Source organism: Mandrillus leucophaeus, unplaced genomic scaffold (assembly GCF_000951045.1).
Source record: "Mandrillus leucophaeus isolate KB7577 unplaced genomic scaffold, Mleu.le_1.0 Scaffold1, whole genome shotgun sequence".
NCBI classification, from domain to species: Eukaryota; Metazoa; Chordata; class Mammalia; order Primates; family Cercopithecidae; genus Mandrillus; species Mandrillus leucophaeus.
The window spans coordinates 9,806,737-9,824,004 of NW_012098097.1; the positions used below are offsets into that span (position 1 = coordinate 9,806,737).

The 17,268-nt window shown below is 56.1% G+C and overlaps 2 protein-coding genes across 5 annotated transcripts in view; one reads left to right on the forward strand and one right to left on the reverse strand.

Annotated features, from left to right (window-relative positions):
- Positions 1 to 6,616: 6,616 nt before the first annotated feature.
- CYGB (cytoglobin) overlaps positions 6,617 to 17,268 on the reverse strand; it is a 24,257-nt gene continuing 13,605 nt past the window's right edge. Inside the window, exons 1-4 of one of the 3 annotated variants that reach the window (XM_011984691.1) lie at positions 17,068 to 17,268; positions 11,029 to 11,260; positions 10,227 to 10,390; positions 6,617 to 7,883 (exon numbers count right to left, since the gene is read on the reverse strand). In XM_011984691.1, the coding sequence (XP_011840081.1) occupies positions 7,850 to 7,883; positions 10,227 to 10,390; positions 11,029 to 11,260; positions 17,068 to 17,210 (573 nt within the window). In that variant the 5' untranslated portion in view covers positions 17,211 to 17,268 and the 3' untranslated portion in view covers positions 6,617 to 7,849. Of the gene's footprint in view, positions 7,884 to 10,226; positions 10,391 to 11,028; positions 12,245 to 17,067 lie in introns of those variants that run through there. The other 2 variants (XM_011984757.1, XM_011984621.1) reach the window with 2 other exon arrangements.
- PRCD (progressive rod-cone degeneration) overlaps positions 6,830 to 17,268 on the forward strand; it is a 26,398-nt gene continuing 15,959 nt past the window's right edge. For both annotated transcript variants that reach the window (XR_001006529.1, XR_001006522.1), the window contains exon 1: positions 6,830 to 7,077. The gene's annotated coding sequence lies outside the window, so the exon portion shown is untranslated. The remainder of the gene's footprint in view (positions 7,078 to 17,268) is intronic.

Here is a 17,268-nt window from a genome sequence, read left to right on the forward strand (position 1 = left end):
AACTGTCCTCTCTTTCACCCCTCACATCCCATCCATCAGTAAATCACATTAAACCGGGCGTGGTGGCTCCTGTCTGTATTCCCAGCTACTTGAGAGGCAGAGGTGGGAGGATCGTTTAAGCCCAGGAGATCCAGGTCGGCTTGGGCAGCATAGTGAGACCCCATCACTATTATTTAAAGAGACTGGCTGGGTGAGGTGGCTCATGCCTGTAGTCCCAGCACTTTGGGAGGGCGAAGCGGGAGGATCCTGACCTATGAGGTCAGGAGTTTGAGACCAGCCTGGCCAACATGGTAAAACCCCGTTTCTACTAAAACTACAAAAACTAGCTAGGTGCAGTGGCACACGCCTGTAATTCCAGCTATGTGAGAGGCTGAGTTGGAAGAATCACTTGAACCCAGTGGGCAGAGGTTGCAGTGAGCCGAGATTGCACCAATGCACTTCAGGCTGGACAACAGAGTGAGACTCTGTCTCCAAAAAAAAATAAAAAATAGAGACTAAATGAGGTCCTGTTTCTCCTCTCAAACCTCTCCATGAGAGAAGAGGGAGGTTGCGTACATGGGCGTGGACACCACAGAGGAGGGCGCTTGTCCAGAAGGGGCTTCAAGGAAGGTTCTGAGAAACAGGGCGCAGAGCGGCTCAAGGCTCCGTGAGGAAGGAAGACCGTGTCAGCGGTGGAGACCCTGGGGGCGAGTGAGCAGAGACCGGGAGCTAGAGAAAGTCAAATCTGTGATGGAGAACAAGCCAGGTAAGACCAGGGAAGTGTGTTGGTGCCAGATCTTGGGGCCCTCGATGGCTGAGGCGCTCAGACTGTCTTTGGGAGGTGACCTGGAGCCAGTGGAGATCCTGGAACAGGAGCAGTAGTGGCCACAGAGCTGGTGGCCTGTGCAGGATGGACTGGGGAAGGCACAGAGGCCACCCTGGGCTTAGGCCTGAAGCAACCAGGGCAGTAGAAGGAATGAACAAAGTCGGGCGGACGGGCCAGTAGGACTGCAGCTGGTTGCTGTGGGGTGGGGGCAGAGGGTCCTATGATGAATAAGTTAAAACTGTCGGCGCCGCGGTTCACACCTGTAATCCCAGCACTTTGGGAGGCTGAGAAGGGTGGATTGCTTGAGCCCAGTAGTTCAAGACCAGCCTGGGCAACACAGCAAAAACCCATCTCTACAAAAAATGCAAAAATTAGCCAGACATGGTGGCGCGTGCCTATAGTCCCAGCTATTTGGGAGACTGAGGTGGGAGGATTGCTTGAGCCCAGGAAGTGGAGGTTACAGTGAGCCGAGATTTCACCACTGCACTCCAGCCTGGGCAAGAGTGAGACCCTGAGGACGATGTCTCTGTTCTTTCCCAGGAAATAGTGAAATGGGACCTTGGTACTGGTGCAGTAGTGGGGGCAGTTTCTGGACGGCCAGGGCTGATCAGACCTCAGGTGGGCCCCAGGCAGGCTTACAGGGTGGCCTCCAATGAGAGCTTTGTCCACCCCAGCCGCTGAGAAAGGCTGGTTCCAACAGTGTTTCTACAGCGTTTTTTCACAGAGGAGATTGAGAGCTGGTCACTCCGTGATGGAAGGAAGGGAAAGTGGAGAAGCCCGCTCAACATGAGTGGGGTCCCAGGGACTTAAGGCTGCAGTAGGGGTGCGCAAGAGACAGTGGGAGTCCTGATATTTATCAGACGGTCAGGAGATGGTTGGGCTGGGAGCTGCCTTCCCCTAGTCCGCTGTTCAGTTCCCAGGCTCCTGGGCAGCTGCACCGGTCTCTCCTTCCAGCAAACCTGGGTCATGTGGCTTTCCCTGATCCCCAGAGACTGGACTCCCTTATTTCCAAGCATGTCTTTACTGTGCACTCCCCACCCTTAGTTTGTTGTTTTGTTGTTTTTTGTTTTTTGAGACAGTCTCACTCTGTCACCCAGGTTGGAGTGCACTGGCGCTATCTTGGCTCACTGCAACCTCTGTCTCCTGGGCTCAAGCGATTCTCCTGCCTCAGCCTCCTAAGTAGCTGGGATTACAGGCGCCCACGACCACGCCTGGCTAACACTTTTGTATTTTTAGTACAGACGGTTTCATCATATTGGGCAGGCTGGTATCAAACTCCTGACCTCAGGTGATCCTCCCACCTCGGCTTCCCAAAGTGCTGGAATTACAGGCGTGAGCCGCCGTGCCCAGCCTTCCCACCCTCACTTTGGGAGCCCAAATAGGCCTTTGCTCCTTGCCACCAAAAGCTCCTGCCCCAGTGTCTTCAGCCCTAAGGGCCGAGTCCAAACTCATACCCTGCTAAAATCAATTCTTTTAGCAAAGCCATCCAATGAGCAACTATGAAACCTGCTGCCCGGTGGGTGAGTGGGGGCGACTTTCTGGAGGTCAAGAAGAGTGTGTGCTGGGCATGGTGGCTCATGTCTATAATATCAGCACTTTGGGAGGCTGAGGAGGGAGGATCACTTGAGTCCAGGAGTTTGAGGTTACAGTGAGCTGTGATCGCAACACTGCACTCCAGCCTGGACAACAGAGCCAGACAGTGTCTCAAATTAAATAAATAAGATTTAAAAATGAGTGCTCTTCAGCTGGGGTCCCTTGAATGCACTACAATAAGACACTACAATAAGACAGAACCTGGAATAGGGTTTGGCGAGTGAGGCACTGGCCTGGGGCCCAAAATTTAAGGGGCCTAGTAATCAAGAGAAATAATATTGCAATACAATATTTTTAAAAATCAATGTTAAAACAAAAATATCAATGATGAAAAAAATTGATTTTACTTTTTTTTTTTTGAGACAGAGTCTCGCTCTGTCGCCCAGGCTGGAGTGCAGTGTCATGATCTCAGCTCACTGCAACCTCCACCTCCTGGGTTCAAGTGATTCTCCTGCCTCAACCTCCTGAGTAGCTGGGACTACAGGCTTGTGCCACCACGCCTGACTAATTTTTGTAGTTTTAGTAGAGATAGGGCTTCACGGTGTTAGCCAGGATGGTCTTGATCTCCTGACCTCATGATTTGCCTGCCTCAGCCTCCCAAAGTGCTGGGATTGCAAGGGTGAGCCACTGCGCCCGGCCCAGAAAAAATCATTTTACTTTATGTTTTGAGATGGGGTCTTGTTCTATTGCCCAGGCTAGAGTACTACAGCACGATCACACCTCACTGTAGCCTTGACCTCCTGCGCTCAGGCAATTCTCCCACCTCGGCCTTCCAAAGTGCTGGGATTACAGGCGTTCTTTAAAAAAAAATTGACCATTTATTAACTTTTTCCACTTGGTTCCAACTATGGAGGTGACATTTTCCTGAGTGTCCTGAGGCTGCACAGAGAATCCCCCACTTCCTTCTCCTGCAGATAAACTGGGAAAGGATTCCTCCAGCTTCCTTGGTCTCAGGCTGCAGCCCGGCTGCAGCTTCCGAAAACGAGGGAGAAAGTGGTCACCCCAGGAAGGTAACGGGGTCCACAGCTCCGGAGGCGGCTCCCGGGTGAGGAGCCCTCCGCGGCCAGCAGGGGACGCTGTGGGCCTGCGCCGCCAGAAACCGTTTTGCCAGGGAAGAAGCCGCCGTGCACCCCAGTTCCTGACGCCCACGTCGCTCACAGCCCCAGCTCGCCCGGGGAGCTGACCCACTTGCTCAGCTCCTGGGAGAGATAGCTAACTCTGGGTGTAGAGAACAAAACCAAAGACCAGACGTTGCTCCTTACCCACTAGTCCCCAGCACCCAGGCATAGCCCCTAGAGAATACCACGCCTTCCCCCAGCAAGGCCTCTTAGGTATCTTGTTTGCCCCAGGTCCAAGTAGCATCACCAGCCCGGGTCTGGCTGATTCACTAATTGCCGGTGTCCTCTCTGTTGGGAGTGGAGAGCAGGGAGAACCTTCCAGAAGGGCCACATTCCCGAAGGATTCCAGTTTTGATGAGTTCAGAAGCCCCTTCACCATTCTCAAGCCAAGTGATGTGAAATGAGGAGGGCGGGCTTTCTTCCCGGATGGTCTCCCCTACCCCCGACCTCAGATGCCCCTTTTCCTCCGATAGTCCCTACGGCCCATGGCTCTATGGCCCCCATTGACTCTGGTTCCAGCTCTGGCTTTCCTGGGCCCACTAGGGGCCCTGGGCCCAGGACTTGGAAGCTCCCCTGGGTTACTTCCATTTCTTTTCTTTTCTTTCCTTCTTTCTTTTTTTTTTTTTTTTTTTTTTTTTTTTTTTTTTTTTTTTTTTTTTTTTTGAGATGGAGTCTTGCCTTGCCTGCCACCACGCCTGGCTAATTTTTGTATTTTTAGTAGAGATGGGGTGTCACCATGTTGGCCAGGCTGGTCTCGAACTCCTGACCTCGTGATCTGCCTGCCTCAGCCTCCCAACGTGCTGGGATTACAGGCGTGAGCCACCGTGCCCAGCCTCTTCTCTTTTCTTTTTCTTTCTTTCTTTCTTTCTTTTTTTTTTTTGGAGACAGAGTCTCATTCTGTCGCCCAGGCTGGAGTGCAATGGTGCGATCTCAGCTCACTATAGCCTCCTCTTCCTGAGTTCAAGTGATTCTCCTCCCTCAGCCTCCTGAGTAGCTGGGATCACAGGCGCCCGCCATCACACCTGGCTAATTTTTGTATTTTTAGTAGAGACAGGGTTTCAGTAGAGACAGCGTTTCACCATGTTGGCCAGGCTGGTCTCGAACTCCTGACCTCAAGTGATCCACCTCAAGTGATCCGTCTGCCTCGGCCTCCCAAAGTGCTGGAATTACAGGCATGCACCACTCCTGCAGTGAGTGAACATGAAGTTAGAGGTGACTGTGGCTCAGAAAGGCTGCGTGACTTACCCAAGGTCGCATAGCAGTGAGAGATGGAGTCTGGGCCCAGAGCCAGCACGCTGTCTTTTGGCATTGCCTCCCTGGGAAGGCTGGACCTGCACTGTCCTCTCTGCCCTGCACCGTTTTAGTTCACACAGCTCACTCTTGGCCCGTGCCGGGTACTTGTCTTGCTTTCTAAGAGTGGTTATTTATTGATTCTTTGGATTTCTACTTAGTTCCTCCCCTGTGCCAGGCCCAGGAGACAAAGGCGGAGGCTGCACTCAAGGAGTTCATGGTCTGGGAGACAAGATTCTTCCTGCGTGTCAGCTGAGTCTTCCCAGGCAGCCCGCAGGCCTCCCAAGGGGCAGAGGCTGTTTCCTGCTTCTCCTGCAGCCCACCCGGGGCTGGTGACCTCCTGGTCCCTTCTCAGGGAGCTGCTGCTGCTGCCGCCTCCATCATTGGGTGGGGGCTGGGCAGGCCTGACCCAGCAGGCTATGAGGTGAGGGATAGAGGGCTGGGGAAGGGGTCTGGGAGCTGAGAGCTCAGGGAAGGTATTGGGGGTTTAAGGCTGATGAAAGCAGGCTTCCTTTCTCAAACACCCAAGGGCTAATCTACCGCATGTAATTTGAGCAGCAGGGCCAGGCCCTCAGCTCTGCCTGTGCACAGCCTCCCGTGTTCAGGTCTAGAAGGTCAAGGTTCAGGCCAGGTGCGGTGGCTCACGCCTGTAATCCCAGCACTTTGGGAGGCTGAGGTGGGCGGATTACCTGAAGTCAGGAGATCAAGACCATACTGGCCAACATGCTGAAACCCCGTCTCTACTATAAAATACAAAAATTAGCCGGGCATGGTGGTGCATGCCTGTAATTCCAGCTACTTGAGAGGCTGAGGTAAGAGAATCGCTTGAACCCATGAGGCAGAGGTTGCGGTGAGCCGAGATCGCACCATTGCACTCCAGCCTGGGCAACAACAGCGAAACTCCGTCTAAAAGAAAGAAGGTCAAGGTTCAATCCTTGGCTCTATCACTAAAGTACTGGGACAAACAGGGCCCTTTTGTGTGGATATCTCACCTCTGATTCCTTCCTCCCTATTGTACTCTTGCTGGGAGGAGATTTCCAGAACCAAACCTTAAAAATCTCCTGACTTCTTGTTGTTGTTGAGACGGAGTCTTGCTCTGTCACAGAGGCAGAGGCACTATCTCGGCTCACTGCAACCTCCTCCTCCTGGGTTCAAGCGATTCTTCTGCCTCAGCCTCTTGAGTAGCGGGACTACAGGTGCGCGCCACCATGCCCGGCTAATTTTTGTATTTTTAGTAGAGATGGGGTTTCACCACGTTGGCCAGGAGGGTCTTGATCTCCTGACCTCAAGTGATCCGCCCTCCTTGGCCTCCCAAAGTGCTGGAATTACAGGCATGAGGCACCGCGCCCGGCCTTGCCTCCTGACCTTTTAACAAGGCTGACCTCCCCCAGCCCCCACAAAACCCCAGTTCCAGTTTCCAGCTCTGTGTTCCTGATGAACCAGGTGAGGAACCCACAGCAATCTTAATCCCCAATTTAGAGAGAAGCCCAGGGGGAGCCAAAGGTGAGACACAAGTGATGGGGCGCCCCTGGTGTGGGACAGGGGATGGGGCGCCCTTGGTGTGGGACAGGGGATGGGGCGCCCTTGGTGTGGGACAGGGGATGGGGCGCCCTTGGTGTGGGACAGGGCATGGGGCGCCCTTGGTGTGGGACAGGGGATGGGGTGCCCTTGGTGTGGGACAGGGGATGGGGTACCCTTGGTGTGGGAGGTCAGGGGAGGACTTTCAAGAAAAAGGCTGGAGCCCAGAACCAGGGATGGGGGACAGAGGTGAGGGCAGGTGGCAGGAAGAGACTGCACGAGTGTGCACAGGTACAGCAAGAACAGGTCTGTTTAATGACACAGCTGGGTCTGGTTACAAACATCAGAAACTAGAAAAGGAGAACAGGCAGTTACACAGATGAAGATGAGGATGGGCCAGGAGGGGACACAGGCATAGTAGCCACAGCAGCAAAACATCCTTGGAGACGATACATGTGACCAAGGGGCACACATGGGGGCCCCCCAGCACGGCTGGCGCACATAAATAGACAGGGCCGACTGCCGGCCAGGAGGAGAAGGGGGTGGGGAAAGCCCTCGGCCCTCGGGGCTGAGGGTGAGACCCAGGCATGTGGTCCCGCCAACCTGCTGCCCAGCAGCCCGGATTCCCCGGGGCTACCCTGGTGGCCAAGGCAGGTGGAGCTGGCGGTCGAGGTTTCTGGACGGAGGCCCCTCCCCTAGTGCAGTCATCCCATCCAGAACTTCGCTCTGCCCTTGCCCATTCTAGGACAGTCAGTGAGTCAGTTCCTCTGAGGGAGTAGGGGGAGCCCACTCCTTTCTGCCTGGAAGTGGAATTCAGGAATGTGGGGAGCTGGTCTGAGAAGGGCTGGGCTTTGCCGCCAAGCCGGGTCGCCCCAGCCCTGCCCCTCCAGGCCCAGGTCCTCTGCGCTGCTGCGGGATTTCCTCTTTGCCAGAACACTCTGTTCTCTGCACAACCGGAACCGCTCCCTGCCCCACTCACAGGTGGGGGCCGAACCGAGGCTTCTGGGCCCCGTGGATACACATTCTAGATATGTACGTGTGTGTATATATATGTGTATATATATATTTATATATAGCTCGTATATAGAATATATCTGTATATATGGTAGATGTGTGCGTGATACTCTAGATGGTGATGCGCAGACCTGCATGCCGGCTGGGCTGATAGAAACGGGGCTGGTTTATTCCCCAAGGGACTCCTAGACCTGTCCCGCTTCCCGCCAGCCGCTCAGCTAGGTCCCTCTAACAGTGAGTAGAAAAGCTAAGAAGAGTGGGCCCCGCTCTGCGAGGAAGAAGGGTCCCCCACCCTGCCCGCCGCGCTGGGGTCAGCATCCAGGCAGCCAGCGCCGCCTCCCGGCAGCTCCAGGCGGGGGGACCGTGGCCACCACAGAGGCCTCCTTTGGGGAAGTTGAGTCAGGGATTCCTCCAGCTTCCTTGGCACCCAGAAATGGAGCATCAAGGAGGGTCTTCAGAACTCGGCCTTCTGCTCAAGGTGCTGCCAGGGAGGGGGGTGGAGGGAGGGGTCCTACGGCCCCGAAGAGGGCAGTGTGGCCGGTGGGCTGTGGACGAGATAGGAAGGGAAGGACATACGTTACCAGAGGCAGGGAAGGACCCTCGGGGGAAAGGGGGAGGACCTGGGGCTGGCAAGGTTCACTTCCTGCCAAGAGAGCCGGCACAGTGCAGTTGAAAGCAACCGTAAGACCCAAGTTCTAGTCTCCGTCCTGCTACGAACCTGCTATGTGATCTCAGGCAAGTCTACTGGCCCATGGGAGCTCCGGATCTTTTTCTCTAAAATGTGAATAATGTCTGTCTTGTGACAAACTGGGTAAAAAAGTGTTTCACAAACTGCATAGCACCATACCAATGTGAGCTTTTTCCATTAATTCTGAAATGTGGCGCATTCTGTCGGGCCTGTCTCGTCCCTCCTCGGGCCACCCATCTGTATTCTCGTATTCTCGGTACACACAGCCCCCACTGCAATCATCGTGCCTCCCCGCCCCCACCCATGCGAAGGCGCACACCCTGGAGCAGAGACGGCTCAATAAACGGTGACGCCTGGCCCACCCCTGCTTCCCTGATAAGAGAAGTTGGGCGAGGGCCTTCTAGGACTCTGCTCTGTAACTCTGTCCTACCCTCAAGCCCCTGGGGACTCTGGCAGCCAGAGGCTCTGCAGGCTTAGGCCAGGGACACTAGGGGTGGGCTAGAGGATGTAAAGGGATGTGGGGCAACCCCACCACTTGACGGCTGGGAGCTAACCCCCTTGGAGTGTCAGTTTCCACGGTAGCCCATCTCCATTCAGTCCACAAGGAGCAGAAGTGGGCGGAGGAGGAGACTTCGGCAGTTTCAAAATGTTTGGGGTTTGGAGAGATCTTAGTCCCTAGGGCAGGGTGGGGAGGGCAGGATGGGCAGCGTGCTGGGGAACTTGGGCCATGTGTTTCTGATTCACTGGGGCTCGCGCCCAGCCAGCTCTTTCCAGTCCCTCTTGGCCCTTGTAAAAAAGCCCTTTTCTCTGGAAGCAGGAAGTCTTGTGTCCTGGCTGTAAACAAACTCATCTTTGGCAGCAGAGCCTGCCTGGGGAAAGGGGTGGGAGGGCAAGCAAGCCCCCTCCCCTCCTCTTCCCCTGTCTTTTCCCTGGACCCTCTGGGTGACAGCTGGTCGGGGGTGAGGAGGCAACCACAGCTCTCCACGCTCTGCCAGTGCCCTCCTCTGGTGGGCCAGCATCTGCTTGTTTCCCATTGACTCCCAGGTCTCAGGCAGGCCAGGGCCCAGCTGTGCACATCTGGAGTTGGCTTGGCTCCAGCCAGCAGTTCCCGAGGACTCCACTCTCTTGGGGTGGTGCTGACGGGAGAAGGGGGAGGGGAGCAGGAGCCAGCCCGGGGCCAGTGTGGTCAGCAGCAGGAAGGGCAGGAGGCCTGGCGTCCCCAGCTGCCCTCAGGGGACCTCCTCCAGGAGCTGTGCCTGTGAACAGGAGGGCCGGCAGTCTTGGGGGCCCGTGCGGAGCCCGGCGGGAGACGCCGCCTTTTCCATGGGAAACTGCTGGGAATGTTTCTCTACCACGCGTGTCCCGGGCTGCTGGCTGACCCCTGCTTCCCATTCCCGCCTCCGCTCCTCTCGCTTCTTCCTACTCGAGCCTTGCCTCCGCCTCTCCATTCAGCTCCCAGAGTCAGCCTCCCCTTGGGGGCCCAGGGAGGCTGAGTGTTCCCAACCACCACGTCTGGGGGCTAGCCCTCCCCTCACGCTCCGAGTCAGCAGGAGTCACAGAGGGCGGCCACCCTCCTTGAGCCACCTCCTGGGCCCAGAACTGGAAGCCCAGCCTCCAGGTCAGCCTGGAAGTAAACATCCCCTTACTTGTGTGCGTGTGAGTGACACCCATGTAGCTCCCTCGTGGGCTGGGACATGTGTGTGTGTATGTGTCCTCGTGATCCTCCTGGCTCTAGCCCTGTTGAGGCAGAGGGCATTTAGCAGCACTGGTAGGCATGAGATGAGAAAACAGCCCCTTGTGATTGGCACCCAGGGAGGATTGGCACCCAGGGAGGAAGTGGTTGGGCTGGCCTGGGCTGCCTCTGAGCCTGACGATTGGACCTTCCCGCCGGGAGCCTCTGGCGCCTCTCTGCCTGGGCAGCTGTGGCTTTGGGTGCTCTAAGCACTCCCTGGCTCTAGGGAAGGGGAAGGCTCTTTGGGAGGATTTTTGCTCAGGGCCCATGGCTCTGCGCAGCCTGAAGTCACAGGGGAGCCATCTTGAAGGCCTTTTCCTATTATGCCTGTTCTTACATGTCAGACCCCAGAGTTGGCCTGCCTCAAGTGTGCCTGCCCAGGTGGTCAGCCCCAGGGCCCCAGGAGAGATGGGACAGGATAGGACATGGCGGGGAGGCTGCCCAGCCCACCCTCGCCCGCCTCCTCACGTGGTGGCGTTGGGGACCTGCTGCACCCAGCCCACTTCCTTGTAGGCAGCGGTCACGTGGCTGTAGATGAGGCCACGCAGCTTGGCCCAGGCTCTCTGCGTCTCAGGTGGGAAGTCATTGGCAAATTCCTCGGCGACCACCTCCAGAATGACCCCAGAGAGGATCTGGGGGCAAAGGGAGGAAGGGGGAGTGAACGCCTGGGCACCCTGCGTCCCGCAACCCCCGGGCCCCTCTGCCCCATGTGTGGCCAAGAGGATCATTCTTTTTTTTTTTTGAGACGGAGTCTCGCTCTGTCGCCCAGGCTGGAGTGCAGTGGCGCCATCTCGGCTCACTACAAGCTCCGCCTCCCGGGTTTACGCCATTCTCCTGCCTCAGCCTCCCGAGTAGCTGGGACTACAGGTGCCCGCCACCTCGCCCGGCTAGGTTTTTTTTTTTTGTTTTTTGTATTTTTTAGTAGAGATGGGGTTTCACCGTGTTAGCCAGGATGGTCTCGATCTCCTGACCTCATGATCCGCCCGTCTCGGCCTCCCAAAGTGCTGGGATTACAGGCTTGAGCCACTGCGCCCGGCCAAGAGGATCATTCTTAACACAACAGTCTGCCAGCTTTGGGCACCCAGTGCTCTCGGGACAAGGGTTGCCCTGGACTGAGCCCCTCCATCCTGCTGCCGGACACTGCCCCTCCCTCTCGCAGCCACTCGTGGGATCACCTCTGCTGCCCCAGGGAGCCCTCCCAGAGCCTGCGAGCTGCAGATGGCCATGAGGTGTGGGCGGTGGCGGCTCTGCAGCAGATCAGGGCGCATACCTTGAAGTACACTGGCTCCACCTTGTGCTTGAGGGCATGGGCTTTCCCCACAAGGGCCAGCACAGAGGACACCTTGTCGGGGTCGTGCAGGTTCTCCACGACAGTGTTGAGGGCCCCCATGACTCGGCAGGCATGCTTCCGCAGCTGGGGGCTCCGCTCCATCTCCAGGGGTTCCTCCATGTGCTTGAACTGGCTGAAGTACTGCTTGGCCGAGGGGAAGTTCACAAAGAACCTGGCAAGAGGAACAGGGGTGGTCGCTGAAGCTGGAGGCTGCCTCGGGCCCACCCTGAAGCTGCCAGGACAGTAGGGGCTGAAGAAGTGGACCCCAGTCTCCCCCACCCCTGCACCATCACTGTTTTCACTACCATCCGTAGACCTCAGCATAGACCCTCCTCGCTCTGGCCAAGCCGGCTCGCCCCTACCAAGTCTGGCCGTGTCTATCTGCCAGGCTTGCTCAGGCTGGTGGCTTCCTCTCCCAGGCCTGTCTTCCTCACTTCTTGCTTCCTTCCCAAACTCTACACCCTCTTCAGGGCCTGCTCTAGTCATAGCTGAGAGGGTAAGAGCTCAGGTTCTGGAACCATGAGTTGATCTGAAATTAAATCCTCTCCAGTTGGTCTGAAACTGTTCTGATTCTCCCAAAATACTGCTTTCATGAAGTCATGCTCATGCTCGAAAACATTCAATGGCTCCCTATTGTCTGCCAAAGCGAAACTCCTTAACCGGGCATTCCAGACTTCTGAACTGTCCCCCACCCACTTCTTCAAACTCATGCCCACATTCCCCACTATACTCACATCATCCCTGTCCTGGCTCAGTGGCTTTACTTACCGTTGGGAAAATGTTCCTCGGGTGAGCCACATTCCTTTCTACTACCCTTTTCCTGTGTCAGACATGCCTTACCTGGAGCAGACTGGCCCAGGCGAAATGCTTTGCCCCCGAGGCCATTGGCACCACTCAGGTGACCTTCCCTGCCCTCCTTCCAGCCTGTCAGACGGGATCCCAAGGCTCTCACGCACCCTCTGACCCCCTGCCCTAGCTGGGGCACTGCAGTGTGGAAAACGATGGCTTTTTTTTTTTTTTTTTTTTTGAGATGGAGTCTCACTCTGTTGTCCAGGCTGGAGTGCAGTGGTGCAATCTTGGCTCACTGCAATCTCTGCCTCCTGGGTTCAAGTGATTCTCTTGCCTTCGCTTCCTGAGTAGCTGGGACTACAGGCATCTGTCACCACTCCTGGCTAATTTTTTGTATTTTTAGTAGAGACCAGGCTGGAGTGCAGTGGTGCAATCTTGACTCACTGCAACCTCTGCCTCCTGGATTCAAGTGATTCTCTTGCCTCAGCTTCCTGAGTAGCTGGAACTACAGGCATCCATCACCACGCCCGGCTAGCTAATTTTTTGTATTTTTAGTAGAGATGGGGTTTCACCATGTTGGAGGCTGGTCTCAAATTCCTGACCTCAGGTGATCCGCCTGCCTCAGCCTCCCAGAGTGCTGGGATTACAGGTGTGAGCCACCACGCCCGGCCGACAATGACTTTTGTACCTCCTCTCCCTGTCGAGGCTGGACATCATGTGAGACATGGGCATGGACTCAATCAGAACTTACATAACTTAAGTGAATCCCCAGAAAATGTATGGAGTGTCCTGGACCTGTTCTTCCACATTGTTCTGCCCCTTCATGTGTCCCCTTTGTGATCAGAGAGAGCTGATAATTTGCGGAAGCAGCCCTTTGGCCAGGAGTCGAGTCTCAGATGTGAGGGCTAGAACAGATGTGGAGAGGGCATCTGGCCGGGTCGTCCCTGCTGGTGGTGGAGCTGCTATTGGCGGGGGAAGCTTGCACAGTGACCAGGGCACAGTCTGTGTGGAGACTCAGGAGGGCCCCTCCCAGAGGCCAACTGTGATCTTGGGCAAACTGCTTCACAAGCTCGCTGTCTGCAGAAGGGCGAGAGGAGGGCTGCGCTCACTGCTTCATGGATACACGGGTGAGGACACGTGAGGCGATGGGTTTGAAAATACATTGAATTTTCTGGAGAAGCACTGTAATGAGGGACAAATGTGAAAAACCCAATTTGGACTTAAACGAGCATCTCAAACTTTGGAGGTTTTACAATTGCAATAAAAAATAATGATATGGCCGGGCACGGTGGCTCACGCCTGTAATTCTAGCACTTTACGACGCCAAGGCGGGTGGACTGCTCGAGCTCAGGCGTTTGAGACCAGCCTGGGCAATGTGGCAAACCCTGTCTCTACAAAATACAAAAAATTAGCCAGGTGTGGTGGCACACACCTTTGATTCCAGCTACTCAGGAGTCTAAAGTGAGAGGATCACTTGAACCCAGGAGGGCAAGGCTGCAGGGAGCCAAGATTGTGCCATTGCACTCCAGCCTGGGTGACAGAGTGAGATCCTGAATCAAAAGAAATAATGATAATAATAATAATAAAAGGCCAGGTGTGGTGGCTTATGCCTGTAATCCCAGAACTCTGGGAGGCCAAGGCAGGAAAATCACTTGAGGCCAGGAGTTCGAGACCAGCCTGGGCAACATAGTGAGATCCTGTCTCCAGAAAAAAAGAAAGAAATTGGCTGGGTGTGGTGGTGACCGTCTGTACTCCTAGCTACTTGGGAGGCTGCAGCAGGAAGATCCGATCGCATCATGAGCCCAGGATTGGAGGCTGCAGTGAACCTTGATGGCACCACTGCACTCTAGCTTGGGTGACAGAGCAAGACCCTGACACAAAATATTAACAATGATATATATATATATATTTGCCTGATGTGTTACAATGTTTTTGTACTTTTTCTTTTTCTTTTCTTTTCTTTTTTTTTTCTTTTTTCTTTTTGAGACAGAATCTTACTCTGTTGTCCAGGCTGGAGTGCAGTGGCGCAATCTTGGCTCACTGCAACCTCTGCCTACCGGGTTCAAGGGATTCTCCTGCCTCAGACTCCCAAGTTAGCTGGGATTACAGGTACCCGCCACCACACCTGGCTAATTTTTGTCTTTTTAGTAGAGACAGGGTTTCACCATGCTGGCCAGGCTGGTGATGAACTCCTGACCTCCGGTGATCTGCCTGCCTCAGCCTCCCAAAGTGCTGGGATTACAGGTGTGAGCCACCGTGCCCGGCCTGTTACTGTATTTAATTGCCACAGCTAAGCAGGTATTACTTCTATTTTACTGATGCGGAAAGAACAGGGAACATTTATTGAGCACTTACTGTATGATCTCACGAATCCTTGCAATTCTCTCCTGAGATAGGCACTGTTTTAATCCCCATCCTATGAATTAGGAATTGATGTCCAAGATTGCCCAACAAAGTAGATGGCAGCGCCAGGAAAGGGCCCAGGCAGGCCCTACTTTGACAGTTTCCCCACACTGCCTGGAGAGACAGCTGTGCCAGGGGATCGTGGCCTGGTAACCAGGTGTCTCCTGCCTCAACACCCACCACCGGGTTGTGGCCCTGAGGAATGACAGTCTCAGGGAGCCCCCACCCAGACCCTCCACGGTTCTGTCGCCCCTGGGGCCCATGTGCCTGGCTCCTTCCTCCTGGCTCCGCGGTGTTTCCACCTGAGACCCTCCCGATCTCAGCCTGTGCTGCCAGGGAGGAGTCTCCACAGCCAGCCCTGGGGAGTTTCTCGGCTCCCAGAGACATCTGGGCTTCCAAGAGAGCCTGAAATAGGCCTGTCTGAGTGTGAGGAGGAAGGTGTCAGAGTTACAACCAGGAGGGAGGGTGGGTGTTCCCTCTTGGTCTCCTCCTTGGCAGGGAATGGAAGTGTGGGGTCTGCCTCAGGCTCCAAAAGCAACGCCTCCTCCACCCCCACCAACGTGGCAACTTCTCCAGGTTGGGGATGTGGAGGTGCAGCTGCCTCCCTCCTGCCCTGCAGGCTCATAAGGGCTGACGGCACTGGCCTGGCGCAGTGGGGAGGGCAGAGGTGAGAGTGCTGGCCAGAGGGCTGCAGCTGGGGCCTTGACCTTGAGGATGTGTACGTTGTGTGTGGGAAGACAGGGCACTGTGTCAAGACTGACGGGCCTAGGATCTGAGGAGGGACCTTCAGGAGCCCTTATGCCCCTTTCCTCCCCTTCCCCCACTGCCCAGGCCCTGGACAGAGACAGGAGGAGAGAAAAAGGAAAGCAAAGCCCTGCGGGGCTTGGGCTGGCAGGGAGTGGCTGAGACAAAGCTGGGCCAGGCTGTCCTGGGGCTGGGCTCTAGTCCACACAGAAGTGGAGTCAGAGTAGTGAGGGGTTACTCTGGGCACTGACCGCATTGGTGATGACCTCCCCCAGCCCAGGCCCAGGCCCCTCTGCAAGACAGGAGTGGGGAACTGGAAGAGGGATGTAGAGAGAGAAAGAAATCCTTGCTGAAAACTCGGACTGCCCAGACATGGCCCTGGTCTCGGTGTTTCATTTCCCCCTTGGCATCTGCCCTTCCCTGGTCCCCTTCCTGGGGAGGGTCAGTGGTGCCCTGAGATGTGGATGGTGAGCCCTTCCTCCACGTATCCGCACAGGTACATGGCAGGGGTTGGGACAGAAAACCTCCCAGGTCCTGAAGACCCTGCCTCACTTCTTCATGGTGACACATGAGTGTGCCAGATGCATGCGAGGCCGGTGGCTGCAGGTGCTGACACGCAGCTGACGGCGCCCTCCGAGGATGCAGTCTGGCGCGTCTGTGGCTCTGCTACCCACTGTGTGCTTGTATGGGTGCCAGCACGTGTGGGGATCGGTGGTTCCGAGCATCTGAGGCCCTAGTATCCCAATGTCCCTCTTAGCTTCTTGTCACTCCCAGCTGTGTTGCTGGGCCTGGGGGCTGCTGAGATAGCTGCCCTATCCTTAGGAGCGCTCCTGTAACTCCTTAGAACCCTTAGAAAGGCTTCCTGCTCTTTTTCCACCAAAATCTGCTTCCGAGTTGGAATCAGGGCATATCATGGTGGAACTGGATAGGTCCCAGGCTTGGGAGAGGCCACAGGGAGAAGAAGCTGGAGACGGAGCTGGCCTGGGAGTCAGGCATGCACTAAAGCTGCCCTTCCAGAGCGAGGCTTCACCCCATCTGCACATGACAAGGCTGCCCTACTCTGTCCTAGATTTGACCACTTTCCTCTGCCAAGAACAGGGGGGCTTGAGGGTGAACATGGTCTGGGGCTCCTCTGCCTGCACCCCCAGGGACCAGCACGTGTGGGAAGAGAGCATGGATTTGTAGCTAGAGTCAGTGACTAGCTTTCGAGGCTTGGACACATCACCTCTATGAGGATGGTGTGTGTGCTCTATGCGCAGGTGTGTGAAGAACGGGGTGCTCTCTGTTTGTGGGTTTCTTGGGGGCATGTGGTGCCTGAATGACCCCTAAGCCCAAACCACTGCATTTCCTCCCTAGGTGGGGGGTTTTAGGGTTAGGCCCTGTCTCCTGAAGCTTCTCTTTTCTTCCCCTCACCCTCCTAACTCAGCAGGGATTGTATCCTAGGGGACTGTTTGCTTCTCCACTCACCTGTGCCTGCCCTGGGAGCTCCTGCTGGCCCATGCCGTCCAGCAGGAAGAGGGCAGCTGGGAACACTGGACCCCCGTGCTCTCCTCCTTCTCAACCTCTGCTCTTTGCTCTCTGTTCTTCCAAGAGGCTTTGAATCTGGCAAGCGGCGAAGCTGGAGACAGGGGTCTGCTCCTCTTTGTCCCCCTTCTGAGTTGAGCCTCGGTTTTCCCATCTCTAAAATGGGGAGCCCCTGCTACTCCCTTTGAAAGGCCAGAAAAATGTGTGTGTCTGACAGCTTGGCTGGGTGTCTGGGGTCGCTGGCCGAGCAAGGAGTTCTGAGGCCAGGGAGAGGAGGAGGACCGAGGTGCTCTCCTGCATCTGGTTCCTAGTTCCTGGTGAGCACCGCGCCGGAGCCAGGGAAGGCTCAACCAAGGCTTCGTTCACCCCAAGGCGCCCCACGCTGCCTGCCCCGCCGACCTCGGACCGGCCCCATTCGCGGCTGGGGAGGTGGCGCTGGAGCTCGGACCCGGGCCCAGCCCGCCCGGAGCCGCTACCGCCCTCCCTGCCCAGGGCCCGGCCGGGCCGGGCGACACCTACCTCACCAGGATGGCCACCCCCACGTCCTCGCAGTTGGCATAGAGCCGGGCCCACGTAGCCTGCACCGCCTTCCTCTCCGCCTCGGACAGCTCCTCGCTCCGCTCCCTGCGCTCGATCTCCATCTCGCCTGGCACTTTCTCCATGAGGAGCTCCAAGCCCAGCCCGGCTTTGCTCGGAGGCAGCGGTGGCGGGGCGCGGGGC